The sequence below is a fragment of the Pelodiscus sinensis genome, chromosome 26 (genome assembly GCF_052426305.1).
Source record: "Pelodiscus sinensis isolate ZL-2025 chromosome 26, ASM5242630v1, whole genome shotgun sequence".
Classification (NCBI taxonomy): Eukaryota; Metazoa; Chordata; order Testudines; family Trionychidae; genus Pelodiscus; species Pelodiscus sinensis.
Genome location: NC_143077.1, coordinates 4,405,522 through 4,422,755, shown reverse-complemented (window position 1 = coordinate 4,422,755; position 17,234 = coordinate 4,405,522). Strand labels below are relative to the sequence as shown.

At 53.7% G+C, this 17,234-nt stretch overlaps 1 protein-coding gene across 6 annotated transcripts; it reads right to left on the bottom strand.

Annotated features, from left to right (window-relative positions):
* Positions 1-1,288: 1,288 nt before the first annotated feature.
* On the bottom strand, positions 1,289-16,011 carry BSDC1 (BSD domain containing 1). 6 transcript variants are annotated; one of them, XM_075909150.2, is made up of 11 exons: positions 15,940-16,011; positions 14,560-14,620; positions 12,395-12,511; positions 11,266-11,436; positions 11,060-11,114; positions 10,191-10,306; positions 9,133-9,201; positions 8,778-8,859; positions 6,990-7,544; positions 4,432-4,535; positions 1,289-3,541 (listed from the first exon to the last, which is right to left on the bottom strand). In XM_075909150.2, exons 1-11 carry the CDS (start codon positions 15,948-15,950, stop codon positions 3,509-3,511), a joined length of 1,374 nt encoding a protein of 457 aa, XP_075765265.2. In that variant the 5' UTR covers positions 15,951-16,011; the 3' UTR covers positions 1,289-3,508. The 6 variants fall into 6 exon arrangements, with proteins under 6 accessions (XP_075765265.2, XP_075765266.2, XP_075765263.2 ...); XM_075909151.2 differs by having other exon boundaries at positions 11,266-11,433; XM_075909148.2 differs by having other exon boundaries at positions 14,560-14,644; positions 15,940-15,981.
* Between the last annotated feature and the right edge of the window lie 1,223 nt (positions 16,012-17,234).

The following is a 17,234-nucleotide window of genomic DNA, read 5'->3' as shown; positions in this document are numbered from 1 at the left end:
TGACCACGAAACGATAGATGTAATGATTTTGTGGCAGGAAAGAGCAACAGCAGCAAAATAAGGATTGTGGACTTCAAGGGTACATCTAGACTACAGGCTTTTGTCGACAGAGGTTTTGTCGACAGATACAGGCAGTCCCCGGGTTACATGGATCCGAATTACATCGAATCCCTACTTACAAACGGGGTGAGGCAACCCCACACTAGCTGCTTCCCCCCAGCAGACCAGGGAGACGCGAAGCTAGCGCCCCCCCTAGCAGACCAGGGAGACGCGGAGTGGCTTTTCTCAGCAGACACCTCAGCTTGAGAATAAAGGACTCTGGAGAAATGTTTGGCTAGAGTTTCCCCTACAATATGTACCAGTTCCGACTTACATACAAATTCAACTTAAGAACAAACCTACAGTCCCTATCTTGTACGTAACCCGGGGACTGCCTGTACTGTCAACAAAGCTTCTGTCGACAAAGAGCGTCTAGACAACATCCAGTTCTGTCGACAAAGCAAGGCACTTTTTCGACATGACAGTGTAGACGCAAAGGACAGTGTAGATGCAATAACTCCTTCTGTCGACAAAAGGCGTTATTCCTCGTAGAATGACATTTACAGCCATCGACAAAACTGCAGAGTTCTGTCGATGTTACGTCAACAGAACTCAGTGACAGTGTAGACGCAGGTATAGTTTTGTCGACAAAAGTCCACTTTTGTCGACAAAACTCTGTAGTCTAGACACACCCCAAAAGAGCAGACTTGAACAAACGCAGAAAATTGGTAGGTAAGATCCCATAGGAAGAAAAATCTAAAGGAAAAAGGAGTTCAGGAGAGCTGGTAAGTTTCTCAAGGAAACACTATCAAAGGCACAACTGCAACCTCTCTCAATGCGAAGGAAAGATAGGAAGAAAGGTAAGAGGCCAATATGGCTCTTTAATGATCTGAATATCAAAAAAGAATCCAAACAAATTCACGACATGGACAAATTGCTGAGTATAAAATAATAGCACAAGCACGTAAGGACAAATTCAGAATGACTAAAGCATAAAATGAGTTACACCCAGCAAGTAACATAAAAGGCCATGAGAAAAGTTCTTTAAATACACGAGGAGCAAGAGAAAGGGAAGTGTAGGTCATCTACTTAGAATTAAAAACAATCTTAAATTGGAGAATTGGTCCGAATAGACTGTCCATCTCACCCCCAAGCTAGACTGCCAGCCAAGTACACACAGATCCATTCTGCGAGTATGGCCACATGTGGCCCTGTAGGTGGTGGAAATAAAGACAACTCAATGCAGGCAGCTGATTCTGTAGAATTCCTTTAATTTCTGTTAACTGCAAGTCTGTAAAAGATTCAGGAGAAAGTTGTCATTACAAAACTAACAGCTGTTAGAATCTCTCTTTTGCCCCAGCTATAAAATGCTCCCAGGAGATGCCGTATAATTTAAAATAGAGAATATTGCACAAATAACCAAGAGGTTAATTAACTAATGAAAGAGTTACAAAGAGAAAGGCAAGCGCCACGCTTTCTCCCAGCTCCAACCTTGGGACTTGAGCAGCAGGGAACCATACCTTTAAATGAGGCAGTATATACACAAGAGGGTCCCCACAGGGCATGCGCAAACAACATGGGTCTCCGATACTTCCAGACAGACACCAATCTCCCGGTAGAAGACCCAGCCGCACAAGAGTCCAAACACATTGGAGGAACTATTACTACAGGATTGTCTCCAGACTTGGCTACACCTCAGCATAGAGGGGATGCAGCTGCATTTTACCTGCATCCCTGAGATGCACCATAGCTGAGGAGAACAGTTGGCAGCAGCACAGGTCAGAGACCTTTTGGATTCATTCTACAATGCCACGCTGGGGCCATGCTGTAGGCTGGTCCCCGGACCCAGTGGGCTGTGTGGCATACAGAGGCTCTCAGACAGGGAGCTGGGTGACACAGCCCTCTTCAATGCACCTACAGGAGCTGCGGCCGCCACTGGAGAATCTCCCCATGGGAAAATTGACACTCCATAATCCCCAGGAGGCTAGTGCTGTCTAAAAACAGAGGGAAACCCACAGCCCCAGTGAACCGGCCCTTAAGAAGCAGAATGGCCTAAAGAAACCATGGCTAAAACCAATACTTTGAAGGCCAGAGACGGTGGGGTAGACACTGTCCCTTTAGGATAACTGTACTGGTGACATCCACTGGGGAGCAGCATTTTGGGACAGATCAGAAGGGTAGAGAAAGAAGGGAAACCCCCACACAGAGATGACAGACTGAAAGGAGGGTCTACCCAAGTCAACAGGGGTGGGAGGAAGGAGTCAGAGCCTCGTGGAGGACTTAGCTGAACAGGAGCAGAGAGGCTCTAGCAATGTTCGAAATGCACAGGGGACAGGCAGGTCCTGCCAAGGAGGGGAAAGGGAAGGGTGGGGGGATTTAAGGAGGAGAATTCAAACAGCCAAGTCAACGGCTCCTGTGGCCGGCCCTTGCCATCAGGTACAATCTGTTGTGTATGATGCTTCTGCTTCCCATAGAACAGCAAAGAGTAGTACGTGCTGCTGGCAAAGGCTGATGTTTTGGTGACCACTGTACCTATCCTGGGTCTTTTAAGTGACCACGCTGGGTGGCTGGTACACACAGACAGGGGCAGCTCTGCCCCAGGAACGACCCAGGTCCCCTGCCTGCCCAGAAAACCCTATTCAGGGGAACACTACGAGAATCAGGACGTTGCCTGAGGAATTAAGGACGACCAGCATGCTCATCGCCCAGCAGAGAGAGCGGGGGAGGGTGAAATGCCACTGAAAAGCTGCATCCCAAGAAAGCAGAAGGAAGTGCCGAGATTTCTGTAGCAGCTTCTAAGACCACAGGCCAGGCTACGGCTCAAGAAGAGTCGAGGAGACGACGTTAGTTCCCTTTAGGGAAGCCCGACTCTAGATCGAAGCCCCCAGCCCGCCTCCGTTCCTCACAGTGGTAAGTGTAGCAATACGAAGAGGCTGCCAAGGCAGCTTCTCCAGCCTCTGGTCAGTCCCAGTTTGGGGGCAGGGGGCTCAGAGCTAGTCTGGAGTAATGCGTGAACAGGCACAATTCGTACTGTATCTAACCTGCTGCGTTGTAGGCTCTAGTCACACACAAGCAGACAGCAGACGGGTACCCTGCCGATGCAGGCTAATCCTGCCAGATGTTCTAATCCTGCCAGATGTTCTAATGCCTGGCTCGAGCCCAGGGCCCCGCCTGACCTGCCTCCCACCCTAAGCCTGCATCTGGGCAGTCAATTTTGACCTTGTTGGACCTACTGAGAAGATGCACCCCCCCCTCCCCAGCACCCCTGTGCATATGAGTGTAACACCTGTTATCACCTCTTCCAGCATCATGAGTTTGAGCTAGCCCTAGGATTTAGCAGGATGGAACTCCCCAGCCTGGAATCGCAAACCCCAGCACAGTTACACATGAAAGGAATAGTCGATCTGTGATTTAATTCACATTGGATGGTGGGAAGGAGCCTGTGACACACACAGAGGAAGCAATCGCCTTATTCCCAGTCCTCCCACTCTTCGTCTTCGAGCTGCAAACAGGAGAGAGACGTCCGTCAGTTGGTTCAGATAACACATCAGCCGCCTGTCTCTGGGCGCTTTTGGTAGCGTTGGACACTTAGGGCTTGTCTACGCTAAGTAACAAGTCAAAGTAACTTTGCTCAGGGGTGCAGAAAAGCCACCACTCCTCCCGGGACACACAAGTGTGGCCTACACAGTGCTAAGGCAGTCAGGGTCGCTCTCCCACTAATATTACGCAGCAAGAGGCTGAAGCTATTTTGCTGACGGGGGAGCACTTGCCTTTCAGGATAGCACATCTTCACCAGACATGCAGCAGCTGTGCCCACAGAGCGCAGTAGTGCAGACTAGTCCTTAGTGGTCAGACAAGCCAAGCCAGTTAGCGCGAAGCCTCGCTGACACACAACACACAACACACTTGATTGCTCTAGTTTTACTGTTCTGGGAAACAAGTGTTCTTATCTCAGTGGCCGTCCTAGGAGCGTTTAAAAGGTTAATCCCTTCTCTCTCCGTAGCAAGTCCCTGCATGCCTTTTGTAAGAGCCCAAGTCCACATCTAGCTCCCGCAAGCCTGCTATATTGTGACCAGGATCCCAACCTCTGCAGAGCTAACAGCTCTGGTTATTCAACTCTAGCTGGCTGCCTACCCCCGTTTCTCCTTGTGAGGAGAGGCAAGGGGAGCAGCAAAATCCATGGCTCTCTACAGCAGCTTGTGCTGCTGTCTGCAGCGAGGATGGGGTTGTTCTAATGCCCAGGGATTTCCCTTAGTTCCTACGTGCTGGGATTACTCTCCACTCAGCTCTGAGACGGGGGAGTTGGCAGCAGACTCCTGGAGGAAGCTCCCAACACTGGGAAGGACCTTTGCCGAGTTAGTGCTGCCAGGTCCAGAGCTCCATATCTCTTACCTCTCCGGACACTTCCACATTTGAGAGCGCCAGCTGCACTTCTTCCTCTGTCATATCCAAATCAAAGTCTTTCTCCCAGTCCTCACTGATATCTGTGCTGGAGCCTGAAACCACATGACAAGAAGGTTAAGGGCTCTCGAAGGCAAAGAACAAATGGGAATCTTTGGTGGGATCTGATGATGCATCAGGTTTCCTGCATATTTTACACCAGGGTCCGGGGCTTTTTAGAGCGAAACAGATTTCATCAGCCCAGGATCGTCTTACTTGGCTTCTGTCCGCTAACTGCCCCAGCTTCGGGGGCACGAGGTTTGGGATTAGAGAAAAGGCCCGTCCCCTTGTCTGCCCCCACTATTCCTCAGCAATATGTTAGTAAGGGCAGAGCAGGGCCCCGGACGCAGCTGACTCCAGACTCCACTAAACTCACAGGCTGTGTCTACATTGGCATGATTTTGCGCAAAAGCACCTGCTTTTGCTCAAAAACATGCTGCCTGTCTCCACTGGCAGGGAGTTCTTGCGCAAGAACACTGACGTTCTAATGTGTGAAATCAGGGCTTCTTGCACAAGAACTATGATGCTCCCGCTCAGGAATAAGCCTCTTGCTCAACTGTTCTTGCGCAAGAGGCCAGTGTAGACAGGCAACATGAATTTCCTGCACAAGAAAGCCCAATGGCTAAAATAGCCATTGGAGCTTTCTTGTGCAAGAGAGCGTCTACACTGGCACGGATGCTTTTGCGCAAAAGCACATCTCTTGCGCAATGGCACATGCCAGTGTAGACGCTCTCTTGTGCGAATACTTTAACGCAAAAACTCTTGCGTTAAAAGTATTTGCGCAAAATCTTGCCCATGTAGACGTAGCCACAATGTCTCCTGGCTCAGGTGTTCTGAACATTGAAGCCTTGGCACCTGCCAAATTGCATCTGCTGGGCCAAAGTAGCACAGAATCCAACTCAACCTAGCCATGCATCAGCAAGGCTGAGGAAGACACCAACGCCATCTACCTCCAGGCTTGACCAACTGCCAACCATCATGAGGTGGAAAAGCAGGGCCAAGTCTTTGCAAACCCCCATAGGGGGCTGACAGCGCCCAGGGTCAAAGCAAGCATCTGCCGAGGACGAGCTCGCGAGCGTCTGCATTTGTGAATTTCTGACCCATCCGGGAGACACCAACGAAGAGGCAGACAAGACGCCAGAGAAGCAGGAGGGGGAACCCTGCTGTGCTCTCCCGTGATGGGTCCTGAGCTCACAACCCCCAAGAGGAGGAGGATAGGGAGTTGGTTTGCACTCAACTGGACTCAGACTTCCACTGCGTCAGGAATCACTTCAGTTTGCTGGGGCGGGAGGGGAGGGAGAGGAGTGAAGGGGTGCTCTGCCCAGCTCCACTCCTCCCAAACTAGAGCCAAGTTTGTCAGAGAGAAAAAGCAGGTAAAAGGGGACAAGAGCTACACAGGCATTTGGGGTTATCGGGAATCTGCTAGCACCCCACTCCCATATGCTCTGGGCTGAGCAGAATGCTCCCAGCAGACCAGAGGCCAGGTTACTGGTGGGGGCTCCTAGGAAGGAATAATTTCCCATCGCCACCTAGTACCTGCCACCGTCTTGGCATTCAGGGATGGCGAGGAAAGGAAGAAGATACCCTGCTATGTCCTGTTGGGAAACTCAGCTCTCTTCTTCATCTGATTGGATTCCCTTCCCCAGTACAACCCCACATCTAACGTACCAAGCCTTCTTCTCAGGCCCTGCTGCCTGGAGCCCCAGAGGCATTTCCGGGGCAAACCAACACCTTGAGGGCCAGGTCAACACAGACCAGGGCCACGCAGCTCATGGCAGGGTGGTGTTTGTACCCCACACCTGTGTCTGGCTTGCTGAAGCGTTTGATGGTGGACTCCCACTAGCCTGAGACACCCCAGGCCCTTCACTCTGGCTGTCCTGAGGCCTCCCAGAGCTAGGCGCAGAGGTAAGGCTTTTGGATGAAGGTGAACCAACCACAGCTTCACCGCCATCCCAGGCAGCCCTGACCACAGACCGCCAAGAGCTCGACGCCCCCAGGTGGCAAAATTGCGTATTACTGGTTCTAAAAGAGAAGGAGGCAAACCAGCCCACCACCACCCATCGCCCTGAGGCGTCAGATCCAGCACACTCATCTCCCTGCAGCAGTACCAAGTCAGAGAATCCGCCCGCCCCTTGGCGTGCTTTGCAATGCGACCTGGGTCCGCTGTGCACAGGACCGAAGCAGAAGTTGTTTACTTGGCTGATCTAGAACTCGCTCCGCTACAGAATCTGCCTGTGGAGCCATCCGTGGGGAGATGGGTGGCACCTAGGCAAAACCCAGCACACGAACAATCCAGGCTCCCAATGTGGGATCAGCAGACAGCTCCCCAGTTCAGCGCACTGCTCTACGGCTCAGAGCCTGTCACCCCAGTCACAGCTCAAGGCCTATTTAGGCGGACCCCAGAACACAGGAATAAAGCACGTGCATTATAAATCAGGCACTGTTCCCGAGAGCTTCGTTCCCGAGGGGAGGTGCCTGCTGATGACTCCGTGTACGGGGCAGATACCCACCTTTCTTCCCATTGTTGGAGGGAGTGGATTTTCCACTGTCTGAGTTCAGCTCAAAGACTCGTAAATCTGCCAGCCCATCCTCTTTCAGTGTCTCTATCTGGCCCCTGGGCTTGCTCTCCGCCTGCTCCTTGAGCCCCGCAGAGCCCACTTGCTCTGAAGACACCACCGGCTGAGCGGCTGTCGGAGGATGTGCATGTGCTGCTGGCTTTGGCTGGGAGCCTGGCTCTTCAGAAGTAGCTTCCTGTAACCTCTGGGAGAGGTCCCCGGCCCCAGACAGCTGTGCTCCAGTCTGTAACTGTGCATCAGGCACAGAGGCAGGGTTCGCAACCTGAGTCACAAGGGAGACACTCTCGCTGCTCTCAGACGGGGTCACCTGGGCTGGATCTGCTGCTCGACCAGACCAGCTTTCCTCTGCTGGCTCCTTTAGGCTGGGGATGGGAGCTCCCTCCGGCGTCAGGGGAGCAGCTGCTGATGCAGGGACAGATGACGTTAGATTTCCCTCTTCTGGAGATTTCAGATTCACGCCAGGCAGGGGCGACATCGCCAACAATTCATCTGTGAGGGAAGTGGGAAGGGATCTTAGCACCTCTATCACGTACCAATAGAGAACGTGGGCTGAAAGAGGAACGAACCTTCCTTCCCAACCATGGGCATCAGAGCCACAGCCTGGCACAGGGGTGGGGATTACTTTTTGAAGGGCCACCACAAGAATTTGGTAAGTAGTCAAAGGTGGCACTTTTCCATGGTAGTAATGGAGGGAGCACAAGGGTCTGGGGTGGAGGTTGGGTGCAGAAAGGAGCTCAGGTAGGAAACTGGGGTGCAGGAAGGAGCGTGGGGTCTGGGAGGGAGTCTGGGTGAAGGACAGGGCTGTGACCTGGGGTGGAGGAGGAGGAATAGGGTCCATGAGGGGATATGGGTATGGGTGCAGGAGAGGATTCTGACCTGGAGGAGGGGTGTTGCAAAGGGTTTCGGTTATGCGGAGGCAGGTGTGAGGAGAGCTGCCGGGCTGCCAGGTGTAGGCTGCGGCACTTACCTAGGTGGCTCCCCGCCCGGCTCCCTGCCTTCCACGCCCCCACACACTGTTCAAAGCAGCCAGCTACAGGAGCCACGTGCTCTGTGTGCTGTGAGTCCCTGGGCAAAGGGCATCGCACGCTGCCTGCACTGCAAAGCACAGCCCAGGCAGCCCCCATTGGCCGGTTTCTGGCCAATGGGAGCTGCAAGATTATGCTGGGCATGAGGGCAGTGTGCAAAGCCTACCTGTGCAGGAGCACTCCAGAGCAGCAGGCCCAGGTTGGAGACAGGCCTCCATGCCCAGCTCCATCCCAAAGCTTCCCTGGGCAAGTCCCTTCCTCTCTCTGTGCCTCGGCTCCCCCTAGCTGCAATGTGGGGGTGCCGCTGCCCCATCTCACAGGGCAACTGCAAGGATCAAACCATGCAGATTTGGGAGGCACTAAACGCCTGTGGCAGGAGCCACCCAGCATTTTAACCAGGCTTTCCTCCAGCCCTGCTCCCAGCAGGTCCGCACAGCACAGTGGTGCCAGCAGCATTCACCTCCCCCATACTAGGGATCCCTCTGGCCTTTCAATGGTGCAGCTGATAGCAGCTGTGGGCTATTTCGGGCCACAGTCGAACACAGACACAGCCTCGGGGGGGAGGGGTCTTGCAGCTGGATTGGGAAGCCGGCTGCATGACAATTAGCAGGAACTGTTCCACAGCACCCTTCCGCCTTTCAAATCCACCCATGGGTCTTCAGGAGCTCTCTCCCCGCTGCCCAGCCATCCGACTTACCCTCTTCCTCTTCCCAGCCTGGCTCCTCCCGATGCACGCTCTGGTCTGCCCTCTGCTTCAGGGCTTCCCGCCGAACCTCCTCCTGTGGGGAATTGACAGCTGCAGCCAGGAGCTGCTCCCACACCGTCCCCTCTCAGATGCCAACCCTCATGGGCAGGGCTCCGACCCCTGCAAATTCCTACAGCACTGTCACTGCTGGCAGGGGCTTGGGGAAGGGAGCTCCGTTGCCTGCTGCTGCTCAGGGGATAGCAACTCTCTCTGATCAGAGGGTGCATGTCAAGAAATAGCCACTTTGCCCAGCCCCTCGCCACGGTAGCCTCCTTGCAGGAGGGACCTCCCACCCCCTCGAACCCACCTGCTCCAGGTGATGGACTTTATAGAAGTATCGCTGCCAGAATTCTGAATGGGACACAGCCACTGGGACCTGGGACCATTTGGAAGGGAAGAAGAGAGGGAAGGATTTTGTGAGAAAGGCCTGCAGATGCTGCATTCTCTGACCCCACTCCCCCTGGGGTTGCTCTGCCTTCTTGGCAGGGCCTGAGGCTGCAAACCCATTATCCTTCGGGCAGGAAACAATTCCGTGGGGTTCCCACTGGAGCCCGGGGGCTGATGGAGCAGCCGCATAGAGGGGTGGCTAGTGAGCAGCCCATCCACCCACACCAGGCCATCGGCACCACCTCGATGGGCCAGCCCTCCAGACCTGGGAGGGAGAGCAGGGAAACCCAGGTCTCCCATACAAGGCCACTGCTCCCACCCCATGTCCTTGCTCTGCGTATCCTAATCCCATCTCCCTGAGGAAGACAATGCTCAAAATCTCTTCTTAGATCACTGGGGCACCACACTGGGCCACTCCACGGCTGCCAACCCACCAACATCAATAACTGCTCGCTGACCCATCAGCGCAGCTTGACTAGGCGGACAGAGGATAGAAAGAAACCAAGCGTCCAGATTCGCAATTGCCTGCTCTCCCCACCAGATGATATTAATTTCCCTGCTCATTCAGCCTCTCCATGACTTGGGCACCGTGCGCCTGTACTACTCCGTCTCCAACCACCTCGAGGACAGACTGTGTTCGACGTAAGTGACCTGCGTTTTCAGAATACACGTGACTTGCTCTCAAACGTCTGTTGGGAGACTCATTACACAAGAAGTCACAAAGGCCGGAAGATGCTGACACAGAGGCCAGGCAGCTCCAGAGCAGCGGATAACTGGCAGTCCGCAGACAGAGACAAGCAGTCCAATGAGGCACAGGCCACCCTGCTTGGCTAAAGCCATTCCCTTCTATTCTAGGCCCTGAAGCCAAGGAATCCAGGTTCCTACTCCCATCTCCCCTGCCTCCCACATGCTGGAGACTTCAAGCAGGTCTGAGCCCACCCAGCCATGAGAGAGTCCACGAGCCCGGCAGCACCTCACCATCTTGGTGTAGAGAGCCCGGATGGAGGGGCTGGTGACTAACAGCTCCGAGATCTCTCCCTTCTTCTCCTCTAGGTTAAACTGGGAGAGCCAGGTTTCAAAGAGCACAGCAGGGCCTGCACAGGGAAGTAAAGAGAAGTCCTTGGAACAGAAATGCAGGGAGTTAAGGGGAAACTTGCTATCTGGTGCTATCAGGTGCCGTTGGAGTGAAGAGGCCAGGCTAAGGCAGCAAGGGACATCTCAGAGGCAACAACCTGAGTCCTAAGGAAGGGAGTAAGAACCGCACTTAGAAGCCTGAGATGCACATTCCTGGAGAGAAAATGCTAGGATCCACAGCCAGCCTCCGCCCACAAAAGGGAGGGTCACAACGAGGAAGCAGGAGAATGAGAGAAGCTAGACTTGCCCTTGACAAATCCCTTTAAAAGTGCACATCAGTCTGGGCACGTGGGTATGGAAGGGTAGGTAAGTTGCACGCACGTCCACCCACTCTCCACTCCAATTGAAACACCATTTGCTCTGTCCTGCCCAGGCCCTTCCCGTGTCTCTCCAGGCTGAGGCTCAGTGTTCACTCCTTGGCCAACTCCCAAAGCAAAGTGTCGGATTCACAGCTCTGAAATCCCAGAACAGGTTCATCAGGCAACAGCTCTGCAGGCTCCCACATGGCACGGAGCCTCAGCCATATCTGGGCAGAGCCAACTCATCAGCTGTGAGGGTAACTCAGCTGCCATGGTCTCCCTGCCCACAGAGCCCCTGGAGTGGTGGTCTGACACAGGAGCACTCAATTTCTGGGAACCCAACCCTCAGACACACCAAACACTGCCCATGCCAACGCCTCAATGTCTCCCCTTTCAGCCCAGCCCTGGTCTTACCATCCGGTTCGTTGCAGTAGGTTGCTGGGTCCGACTGCAGGGTGTAGAGACGAGCCTGCAAGAGAGCACACGCACGGGAAGGAACAGCCATGAACGGGAAGGGCAGCGACTGAGCCCAGTGATGAACAGAGGTCAGTGCCACACATCCCTGGTGGGAGCTGAGGCATTTCCCTCCCTGAAGGCAAAGAGGGGCACTCGGCACATACCTTGGTGCTGTCGTACGGTTCTGTGGTACCAGAGGGCGTTGCCATCAGCGTTATGACATCACAGTCGATGGTCATATCTGGCGAGGGCGCGAACGTGTCCGAGATAACACCCAGGAAGTCCGCAAGCCCTTTCTTCATCTTCTCAGTTGTGCCTGAGGAGCCTTCTGTCTTCTCAAAGAGAAAGACAAGGGAATAATCTAAACAGTGATGCCTGAACCCCACGTGGTCTTTTCCAGCTGTGAGTGTCCCTTCAAAGAGAGACAATTCTCTCCTTACTGGGTGGTAGTGGGGCGATTGCACAGTACAGGCTGCCTTGCAATAAGGGGGTGTTGGCAACAGCTAGGCAGAGAACGAGTCTGAGCAGTGGGGAGCAGGTAGCAGTGGCTGGTTTGGGGAGAGGATAGAGAGCTGTGTGATCACAGTAACAGTTGTGTAGGGTGACGATCTGCTTTGGGGTCTAGGAAAGGGGAACCTATCTCCCAGCTGATCCTGACACCTAGGCAGAACCTACTGGGCTTTACCTAGTGCCACGGGGACAGGTGGGGAAGTTGATTCCAAGCCCCACAACAACAGATAGATGGGGGACCAAAGAGGGCAGGAGAAAAATTAGTTCCACCCAATCTCCAAGTAAGGAATGTGAATCCACAGGGATATTCCACCTTCCTCCCACCCCAAATCGTAAAATCCCTCTCTCAGCTAAGCCTTTCCCCAGCCTAAGGCTTCCCCTTGTAACACCTGCCACCATTGTGCGGACAACTGGCCTGTGGCTCCAAAAAGCCCCCCATCCTGAGAGTCAGAAATGGAAAGCAGGAAGCTGGCCCTTCTGGAAGCCACGGCATGCACCTGCCCCACCTCATGCTGACAACTGTGAACGGAGCACTGACATCAACGGTCTGACCGAAACAGCAAGGGATCACTTAGGGTAATCACAGACACCTTGCATTGGGGACAGGAGATCAAATTCAAAGTCCAAGAGTGATGTGAATTCAGGCCTTTGCACTCATACTCAAAGGCATCATTTCCTGAAAGGATTAGTCGGCCTGCCTCCAGAATTCCCTGGTGGACACCCAGCCCCGCTCTCGCTAATAAAAGCCAGAGGCAGAATTGCAGCTCGCCCGCTCTTACTTACAACCAGTTTCTCCTTGACCACGCTGGCCGTGGCTGCAATAGTGCATGCTGTGTCATGCTGCACCACCTGGGAAAACTCGGTCAAGTCCCGCTTCATGAATTCCAATGCTTCCGTGGACTACAAGAGAGAGGAACATTAAGTAAATTGAGCCCAGATTCTCACACAAGTCAATCTTCACCCTTAAAATCTCAGACATCACAAACCCTGGGGCAATGATGGGGGGAGGGATACCTCAGTGGTTTGAGCATTGGCCTGCTAAACCCAGGGTTGTGAGTTCAATCCTTGAGGAGGCCATTTAGGAATTTGGGGCAAATATTTGTCAGGGATGGTACTTGGTCCTGCTGTGAAGGCAGGGGACTGGACTCGATGACCTTTCAAGGTCCGTTCTAGGAGACAGGCAATCTCCATTAATTTATTTTATTTATAAATTTATTTTTATAACTAAGTCTCTAACCGAAGGGACTACTCTGTACATGGAGATGACAGGGCTCTTGCAGATGAAGCCCTATCAACACCACAGAAATAGCCACGTTTACAACAAAGCTGATTAACGCAATTGCCCCCAGTCCACATTACAGCACATACTACCCTTGCCAGTGCAGACAGAAAAAGCATTGTTTGGGGGGGGGGGGGGGGGAAGAGAAGAGAAGAGAAATCACATTTTAACCCAGACAGAGAATTAGGTTAAAACCTGGTTCCTAAGCACGTTGTCATAGGCCCGACAGTGCACACGCTCCCAACAATGCCATAATCACAGGTCTCGACTCTTTAGCAGGGTGGTACCTGCCACGGGGCCTTAACAAAAGCTGACAAGTGCCCAGATCTACAGGATAACTTTCAACATAGCAAAGAAATCTGATTTTTTTTAAGCCACACTTCCTTGGCTCCTTTCCTGTCCTTCCAATAGCTTTTGAATGAAAGTTGCAATTACGTGGATGAGTCACAAGTTACTTAGTTTCGACTAGGGATGTAAAAATGTGTTTAAAAATGTAACTGCTAAAATGCTCTGCAGCAGAACTCCCCCCCCCCCCCCCCCCGGAGTGGGGCCAGCAATGGTTGCCAGCCCCATTCCCGGGAAGGCTTTGCTGAGGGCTAGCAGCCGCTGCCAGTCTACTTCCAGGGAGCCAGTGTGAAACCTGCAGGAGGGATAGGGGCCGATCCCAAGTTTTGACCTTAATGTAGCTGAACTTCTCAGCCTCACGCCTTGTACAATGCTATGGGGGGCAGTCTGTACTGGGCATTCTTCTCTCCTCCATCTCCAGTACAAGAGGCCTTTCAAAATGCAGATCTACACTTACAATCTAGCTCAAGCTTTCAAGTAATGTTTCACAGCTCATGTAGGAGGACAGGGTTTCTGTTTGGATAAGACTAGGGTAAGACTTTCCAGTACACAGATTTCCCCAAACATGGATGTTAACACAGACTTGATGAACTACACCATTATTAGAACAACATTTTACATGCCAATGGACCCCAAGGCCTCTCATAACAAACACAGACAGCTCTGGGCAGGAGAGCAGCAATGGACTAGTATAGAGCACCTCTCACAACACTGTTCAGAAAGGAAATTTTGGCTAAGGCCCTGGTCCAATGGCTCCCTTTAGGTAAGTGCCACTAGATCATTCTTATCTTTGCAGAGCAGCCAGACTCTCTGCTATCTGGGGCTCAACTACCATGTCACGGCTTATTTAAGTTTATACTACTCATAAGTGTTGGATAGTTTGCCTCATGAGGAATAAAGTTCTGCACTGCGATACTGCCACTCTACCTCAGTGCTGCACAGTTGCTTAGGAAGTGCATTTTTAGAAGGCACCAGAGGGCATATTGCCTGAACTGCAGATGATAATACCAACATTATGGCTAATGTCCAGTGTACTTCAAATATCAGGCTACAATCCATGGGGAGAAAGGGGCAGCCCCATGTGGTGAGAATAGATTACTTTAAGAAAAACATTTAAAAATCAGTAAGAATTTCTATAGGGAAGAGGATTACACAGCAAAACAGAAAACACCCAAAGAGAGACTTAGTGGGCCTGGTCTGCTCTGGTTATAGGAGAATCCACAAGAGTGAGAAATCCAATAAACCTTTGTAATTTATTATAGGAAGATGCAAGATTTCCTTAAGCAACATTTTGTCCTGTTCCATATAAGCACCATCTTCCTACCTTCTCTTTGACGGTCTGGTAGCTTTGCTGCAACCAGCTTCTCCACCAGCCTCCATCTTCCCTGTTACAGGACAAACATACGAAGCTGAAATTGTGATTGTCACATTATAATCTTACACCAAGGAGTCCATTAAAACTTACATTATATCCCAGCATGTGTAAGAACTACAGTCACTGCTTCTCAGTGTTCAAACCTTTTGGACCGTCTCAGAACCTACCTCTCCCACCCAGCAACTCCCCTACCCAGCAACTCTCCTTCCTAAGGTTAAGGATTCAAAGGAGTTTTAATTAACTGCAAATCATTCCTGCATCCACAGCCAAACCCTAGCCTTCTCTGGTGACTTGCAGAGTAAACCCAACCCCAATAGGAAGCAGGGAAATTAGAAGAGTCAGTTCCCCTTCGTCTAATTATCTCAGGGAGGGTCAGTAACAGCAAGGCAGGCAAGTTTGGCTGCTTTTTAAACCAAGGGTGGGGAACCTCAGGCCTGGAGGCCAGATGTGGCCCCTGGCTTGCCTGGGTGTGGCCCCAGAGACTCAGGGCTCCTGCACTCAGCATTGGGGAGCCTGTGCTGGTGCCCCAGCCCTCCTCCCACCATGGGAATGGAGCACAGGGAAATGTACTAGCCTGGGCCCTACTAGGCTCTGGTGTGAGGGGAATGTGGAGTCTCTTTCCCCTTTTCTGTTAGGAGCCACTTCAGTGAGAGTTCGTTTGTTTTGTGCTTTATTTGCTTCTCAATGTTGTGCAGCCCCCGCAATTGATTTTTCCGTGGCTCAATGGTCCCTGACCCAAAAAAAGGTTCCCCACCCCCGCTTTAAACTATCGGATTTTAACCAGGCCACGTTTCAAAGCCTCTCCTTTCCCAACCCTCAGAAACACTCCCCAGAGCTAGACGTGCTCTTTAGCTCTCCCATGGCTGCTGTCACACCGCACAACTCTTTCCTTTGCACACACAGATTCCCTCCTGCCATCACCCCCGTCCTGTGCCCCCACCCCCCAGCCAGCCAGGCCCCCATCACTCTGTGCCCCACCCCCAGCCAGCCCCCACCTAGCCAGCCCCCATCACTCTGTGCCCCACCCCCCAGCCAGCCCCCACCTAACCAGCCCCCCATCACTCTGTACCCCACCCCCAGCCAGCCCCCACCTAACCAGCCCCCCATCACTCTGTGCCCCACCCCCAGCCAGCCCCCACCTAGCCAGCCCCCATCACTCTGTACCCCACCCCCAGCCAGCCCCCACCTAACCAGCCCCCCATCACTCTGTGCCCCACCCCCCAGCCAGCCCCCACCTAACCAGCCCCCCATCACTCTGTGCCCCACCCCCCAGCCAGCCCCCCTCAGCCCCTTCTCCCCGCACCGCCCCCCGCTTCGCGTTACTCTCACCCTTCCGCCATTTTGGCCGCCTGACGTCACCAATATTTACTGACCTTTGACGCCAGAAGCCCCGCCTCCCGGGCGGGCTATTTTTAGCCACAGCCCCGTGGGGGCGGGGTCGGACACAACGTCACTTCCGCTTGGGGCGGGCGGGGGAGCCGGCGAGTTCAGAGAGCTGGAGCCGGGCGGCTGTTGCGCATGCTCAGTGGGAGCCACCCCCCGCCCCGCGACCCCTGGGAGGGGAACTCTGGAGATTCCCCCCCGCCGATCTGGGGGGGGCCCTGTTTCCCCCCCTCTGGATCTGAGCGCCCGCCCCCCCCAACCGGCTGGAGCTCGTGGCCCCCCCATGTGAGAGCGGGGGGGGTGTCGGGGCGCCCCGGCTTTTCCTTAAAAACGGGTCACTTGTCCCCCCTTTTCTCCCCCCCCCCCGGGGGGGCTGCTGCTGGCCGATCCCCGGGGGGGGGTCCAGTGGCCAGCGAGGGACTGGGGTCTGGTGGGGGGGGTGAAAATGCAGCACCCCTCCCCCCCCCGCTCCGTGCTGGCTCTCGGCCAACAGCCCCCCACCCCGTGGCTGCAGGAATTGGCCAGTGCGGGCGGGGGGGCTGGTTACAAGTCAGCTCAGCTGCCCCCTCCCTGCTGTGCCCCTTCAGCCTCCCCCAGCCCTGCTGCTCCTTTATGTCCCCCCAGCGGGGCCCGTCCCGCTCCCAGTTCCCCATGGACAGCCAGTCCCTGCTCGGAGCATTGAGGTCAGGGGCAACCCGGCCGGCAGGCGCCTTCCTTCCGCTTCTGCCTCTGGCTGGACCAGCGCCCGGCGAGTCCAAGATCTGCTGGCCAGAAAGAGCCCCAGATCTTTGCCAGCAGAAGGAAGCCTTTCAGCCCCTCAGCAGAAGGTAGCGGAGGAGGACAGGGAAATATGATCACCCTAGCAAGAGCCCTGGCAACAGCACTTAGGAGCCTGAGCGTCAACACAGGCGTGGGGAAGTGGGGGATTTGTGGGGAGCCCAGGGAGCCACAGTCTGGCTCCCCCAAATTCCCTGCACAGCCGCCTTCCAGTGTATTCCCATCCCAGGTTGGTAGGGTTGCCAGATGGTTTCAACAAAAATACCGAACACACTTGACATGACATCACAATCGACATTACATCTTATTTAGAAAACACCAGACAGTTCTATTTTCTCGTTTCTATTTTCTCAATTTGTTTCTCGAACCGAAAGCTCAAATACTGGACTGTCCGGTTCAAAATCGGACAGCGGGCAACCCTACTGGTTGGCTTTGCAGAGTGGGGTAATACGGCCCGTTTCAGC

What these genes read in the sequence shown, in the direction of transcription:
- BSDC1 (XM_075909148.2), bottom strand. An exon ending in TGGTCAAGGAGAAACTGGTT is followed by an intron (nt 11,437 to 12,394) that starts GTAAGTAAGAGC and finishes TTTCTCTTTGAG; the next exon opens with AAGACAGAAGGCTCCTCAGG. An exon ending in CTACTGCAACGAACCGGATG is followed by an intron (nt 10,307 to 11,059) that starts GTAAGACCAGGG and finishes TTCCCTGTGCAG; the next exon opens with GCCCTGCTGTGCTCTTTGAA.